Source organism: Dermacentor andersoni, chromosome 1 (assembly GCF_023375885.2).
Source record: "Dermacentor andersoni chromosome 1, qqDerAnde1_hic_scaffold, whole genome shotgun sequence".
Taxonomy (NCBI): domain Eukaryota; kingdom Metazoa; phylum Arthropoda; class Arachnida; order Ixodida; family Ixodidae; genus Dermacentor; species Dermacentor andersoni.
In genome coordinates this window covers 98,036,226-98,042,225 of record NC_092814.1, presented here as the reverse complement: position 1 = coordinate 98,042,225, position 6,000 = coordinate 98,036,226, and the positions used below count along the sequence as shown (strand labels likewise).

Here is a 6,000-nt window from a genome sequence, read left to right as displayed (position 1 = left end):
AAATTTCTCCGATGCTGAACGGAGTTGAACCCACGTCAAGGGGGCTCTTCAAGAACAGCAACCTGATGTAATTGCAGCCTACATTGCAAATGCACTGGGTGTGTGCCACTTTTCTACGACTGACTTTCACGTCAATGCTTTAGCGAGCTGAATATGTGCCACTCTTCAATGAACCTCTTGCCAACTTGGGTCACTGAGTATATGCCACTGATTGCACGGTAAGTGAGGGAACAATCCTCAGCATTCACAGGCACCGGCATGCCATGCTATTCATCTCAGAGGCCACACTCGGACTTCTCGGTAGTGCCACTAAGTGGGACAGTGTCTTCAGGAAGAAGCACAGGAGAGAGGAGGCTGGTTGCCACATGATACGTTTCTCAGTGTTTGCAGGCACTGTTGCACCATGCATTTTAGAGGCCATGCACAGGCTATGCGGCGGGGGTGTTAGACGGTGCCAAATGTTCTTAGGGAAGCATGAAAGAGGAGTCCCGGTGCAGTACATGACTCATACACAACTCGTTTCAACGATGGCAATATGTTATGTCGCTACATTGATTCAATGCTAACGCATTACTGTCCACAGTCATCGTGAGGTGGGTTCTGCCACAATTTTCTTTTACTCAAAAAATTTTTATTACTAAGTATTCCTATTAAGGTGTATAGTTATATCAAATGTTATCAGTAGCACTGACATGTTGCTATATTTGGAGAAAGGGCAAGGTCTGCATTGTGTGCCAGTCCAAATTGTATGTTTTCTATGTTTACTAGTGAGCAATGATAAATGAAAGGCGTACCATAGGAGAACTGTGTGTTTTCACTGAGACATTATTCCATAAAAGCTTTATTTGCAGCCATTGCCATTCCTTAGGCCAAGCCACATTTAAGACAATCTGAACCTTCCATATGCTGAAATGTTCATGATGTCGTAGAACCATTTAAAACACTTGCATAAATAGTTGTGCCAGATTTATCTTTGTTAATATTGTAAAAGAATATGGTGCTGCCCTTCCGACTACTTGCTGTTCATGTTCCCGATTATGTGAAGCAGGTGCAACTGGTAGTGGCTGTGCAACAGCTCCAGTTGGCTGCTGATCACATGGCTGGTCACATGATGCAGGGTAACCGGAGACTGCCTGCTGGCGATAACTTTCTCAGTGCCTGTGGCAGGTGAAGATGGTGCTGGCTAAAGCCTGTCCAACCACACACCACTGCCACTCTGTGGAAACGTGTATAGAGGGGCTTTAGTGCGGCCAAGAGGTGCAACATGGTAGAGGGCTAAGCGATCAGCCGAGACAGAATGACATCGACTTCTCTCATTTGAATGCTCCCCAAATGGCTATTCAGTCTTGATACAATTACACTGGGCCTGGGAAGCCTAGTGTACTAAAGGAGGGCAAGAACATTGGGCCACTACGACGACTCACTGACCCTAATACCAAGTACTTGACATGCTTGACATACTGTGAAGTCGTGGATGCATTGAGGAGGCTATTGATGTTGGACAATTATTTAGTAGGAGTGGGAGAATATTTGAAGTTTTGAATATGAATAGAATATTACACATTAACAATTTGCATTCGTACTTGAAAATTAACGATTCGGTATTTTCAAATATTAAAAGCTAACCAAACATTTTGCAAGCACTGACTGTTAAAGCGTGGTTACTGTTCTCCATTTGCTGAACAAGGTATTGCAAATTATCAGAAGCGAAACAATGAGAAGCAATGCAAAAACAAAATCTGCAATAGATGCTTGGTTTTGTGGAGGAAGCCTGCATGACTAACGGTAATTTTTGCATGTAATCTGTCATTCAGCCTTTTTAGCAGTCAAGTTTTATCTTTTAGGTGACAACTAGGGATGGTTTTCTGGCAATGGATCCTATTACATGCACCTACAGCATATAAGTCCTTCAGCATCTTTTCAATTTTTTTTTGCACAGCTTCCAATTTTTTTGACAACCATTTATTTATCGTTTTCAGAAAGCTAGTCATACAGCAGCCATTCATATTCGGAAACCTTGTTTGCAACCAGGTTCTAAATACGTTGAGGGGCTATTCATCCAGTTTCATGAAAATTACTAAGCTTGTGTTTTGAACTGATCCTAATTGTCTCTATAGATAGCAGTCTTTTTTTCTTTTTCTTTAGTAAGTATACATGTGGTACCTCATTATTCTCGAATATTCCTACTGTAAATAAATGCATCCTTTCTTGACTGTTCGACATCCGATATGTTATTCATATTCGAAAAAGTTGATATTTGCCCACCTCTAGAGTAATTTGGCCTTTAGCTACATTCTTGTTTACACGAAACATTTACACGAAAGTGTTGGCTGAATACAAAGCTGAGCACATATAATAAAGCCTGCAATTTCACATAACTACATCTCTTCCTCAGCCTCCAAATTGTGTGACTGCTTAATCCCATATTTCCAGATAAGGCAAACTCCAGGCCCTGGTTTTGTTCTGTCCCCTATTCTGCAGTGAAACCATAAAACTGGATTTCTATACCATACCTATCCCTTTACTACAGTAAAAGCTGTGTGTTAGTGGTTGCTGTGGAGCTAGTTGGTTTATCGAGATGCACAAGTTGCATACAAAGTAAGGCCTGTCTCACTGACGGTTATCTCTTATAAAGGGAACTGACATGCTGTCCCATGTAAGTGAATTTACAAAAATTGGCAAACAAATTTTTCCAGCACTCTATGAGCGTCCTTATTTTGTGTGCGTGTAAAGGAAACAAAATCACACTTCCCTTGCACATGGATTCACTGATTACAGGCCATGCTGTGTAAAACATGCTGTAAAAGTGGAGTAAATTTATTTCAAAACCCCCACAATTCCACACACAGTTACCTGAAGATAAAGCAATCATATAAAGTGGTGAAGGGGTGGTGTGGAGGGAGAATGCAAACATACACGTACATGAGCAACCTGCATTGCAACAAGATTTTATTAGAAACTCAACAGGCAACTGCATAAAATACTTCTTGCTATTCAATAAAGGCACATGGTTAGAAAAAAAAGTCTGCAGTATGCTGTCATTGTCACCTGTACCAAGATGGCAGTATGCTGCATTCATAAAAGAAGCAGTACAGAGAGCATAAAATAAATGAAAGTGCACACAATTCTACAAGAAAATTTTTTTTTCTTCCTGCACATTGCCAGCTACTGCAAGACATGATAGACATTCTGCTCTATGCACTGCTTATTGGTATACTAGACTCTAAAATGGGCAACACTTATACCAGTAGTTCGATGCCGTGCGATTTCTTGCTGAACATGTAAATGCAGCCTTGTACTATGGTTCCTGAAAGACATGAACCTACGCTAAAGGCTATAACATTCACTACAACTGTTTATGTACAAGTTCATGTAATTCATGCAAAACTTGATCACTGCTCTTTTTTTGATGACGATTCTCTGCCAATGTTCATTTTTGATAAAAGGATACATATATATCTATACATATATACACATATAAAAATATGCATAGAACCTCTGAAGATGTGACAAACAATATAGTACATAATTGTGCCAAAAGGTTTTGCATACAGATGTGCAGCTTGTACTGCATATGTCCAAACGGCACATTTCAGAGGAAAGCAAATGCAATAACAAAAGAAGTTCAATGTGCATGATGTTATTTTTCTTTTTACCTGCAACTAGTCAACCCCACGGACCAGAAGTGCATGCATAACATGCCTACAAGAGCTACTAGGTGGAAGACATGAATGTACAGGCCCAGCTTAGTTATGTTACCATCAGTGAGCTTATTAACTGCAAGTTGGGCACACAGGCAATTAGCTTAACCCCCATAAACACCTTAACATCAACACCTTAAAATGCACTCATTATTGCTGTTGTGCCACCATCAGGCTTTCCTAGACTTTGAAGCTGGACGCTGCAGAACAATTAACAAATACAGAGCACTGCTTCGTAGCTGCAATAGTGCGTACATGCTACAGTCAAACAGCAGTATTCGACTATATTTCCACTTTGACTAGATTTTGGTGGGCATACTACCTAATTACACATTTGAACAGGAGACAGACAACACAACATGATGGTTTCACCAGTGCACAATACCACCACTTCCAAGGCGAGACAAGACAGCTCACAGCAAGACCTCTTTTTTTTTTTTTTTTTTCCCACCAACTAGCCACACCAAAATTGACGCTTCTGGCAGTCATAATGAGTGCCTCTGGGGACATGGGGTAGGTGTAAAGACCCCAGCATTTTCCAGTTTTCTTCAACTATTAAAAACATAAAAAGAAAAAAAGTCAGTGTTACTGCTACATAAAGCGAAGCTAATTCAACAATCTAGATATGATGCACAAATTCTGGCAGCATCAAAGAGTTAAGGTAGAGTGAAGCTGGTGAAGAAAAGAAAAGCTGCTCAGCGAAGAACCATGTTGACGGTGAGCTTATTCCGAGGGTTCACGCACAACACGACCATTGAGGGGCTGCGGAGGTCGAAAGTTCTTGAGGATTGGGCCATCGGTAGGCACCTGGGGTCCTCCTCCTTCTTTGTAAGACAACAGCTGGCGGAATGCTTCAAACTAAATGGAAGGAAAGACGAGGGATGGGGAAGGGGATAGAAGTGAGAAAAGTTCAGAGAATGCTTGGACTAGGCAGGTGAAAGCTGCCTACAAAAGAGTTTTGTGTGGTTAAAACATCAGGACCTATGTTTAAAACTTTTTTTTTATAAATATGTTCTCGTGACAAATTACGAAAAAAAAAAAAAAGCCACAATGGGAGTATGATGTAGAATCCATTCAGCACTAACATTGCTTCAAGCTACCAAGAGTTTGTGATCATCAGCATTTCCCTCTATTGCATTTTTACATGTGCAAGTTAATTGACAAACAGCATATTTCTTTAACAGCACGATACAAGATGAAGGAAACTAGAAGAAAGGGGGTTAACTGAGGGGCTTGTTTTCATTAGTCATATCATAAGAAGCCAACAAATACTGACACCAAGGACAACATAGGGCAAATTACTTGTGCTTAATAAATGAAAATAAAGAAACGATAAATTAATGGAAATGAAAATGGATGAAAAAACAACTTGCTGCAGGTGGGGAACGATCCCACAACCTTCGCATTTCACGTGTGATGCTCTACCAATTGAGCTACCTTTATATTGTTACTTTTAAACTGAGAATCTTTAGTTTACTTTATATTTTGCCTGATTCATGCAGCTGCGTGCCACTAAGGTGTTATAGATGTCCATGGCTTTGTCTAGCTATCAAGAGATAGCACTTATTACCGGGGGCTGCTCGGCTATCACGTAAATATGCGATGGCAAAACAAAAATTAAAACGAATTTGGTACTGATAGCTAGAAAGCTTCTACACTTCTTTTTTGTTTAATTTAGCGCAACTAAACTGCATGAGAATTCAAGCTCCATATTGCTTCAAGCATCTGTTTACACTGCTGCCACCTTGCGATATTGTTGCATAGGTTGCCCATTAAGATTTTTTTCCTGGTAACTGTGTTTGTGTAAACAGAACACATAGTGCTCAGTAGTGCTTCAAACTGGTTGACATTATTTAAGTATGCCTCCCCAATGGCCATGACCACCACTGTGTAAAGGTCGTGGTCCACCAGTTGACCAGCCACCCACAACAAATGCACAATAAAAGGAGATGAAGGCGGCCTTAGCTATCATCATCATCAGCCTGGTTACGCCCACTGCAGGGCAAAGGCCTCTTCCATACTTCTCCAACTACCCCGGTCATGTACTAATTGTGGTCATGTTGTCCCTGCAAACTTCTTAATCTCATCCGCCCACCTAACTTTCTGCCGCCCTCTGCTACACTTCCCTTCCCTTGGAATCCACTCCGTAACCCTTAATGACCATCGCTTATCTTCCCTCCTCATTACATGTCCTGCCCTTGCCCATTTCTTTTTTTTTGATTTCAACTAAGATGTCATTAACTCGCATTTGTTCCCTCACCCAATCTGCTCTTTTCTTATCCCTTAAGGTTACACCTAT

At 40.9% G+C, this 6,000-nt stretch overlaps 1 protein-coding gene across 5 annotated transcripts in view; it reads right to left on the bottom strand.

Annotated features, from left to right (window-relative positions):
* Positions 1 to 2,923: 2,923 nt before the first annotated feature.
* LOC126545344 (carbonic anhydrase 1-like) overlaps positions 2,924 to 6,000 on the bottom strand; it is a 122,195-nt gene continuing 119,118 nt past the window's right edge. For all 5 annotated transcript variants that reach the window (XM_055061825.2, XM_055061821.1, XM_055061822.1 and 2 more), the window contains one exon: positions 2,924 to 4,559. In XM_055061825.2, the coding sequence (XP_054917800.1) occupies positions 4,425 to 4,559 (135 nt within the window). In that variant the 3' untranslated portion in view covers positions 2,924 to 4,424. The remainder of the gene's footprint in view (positions 4,560 to 6,000) is intronic.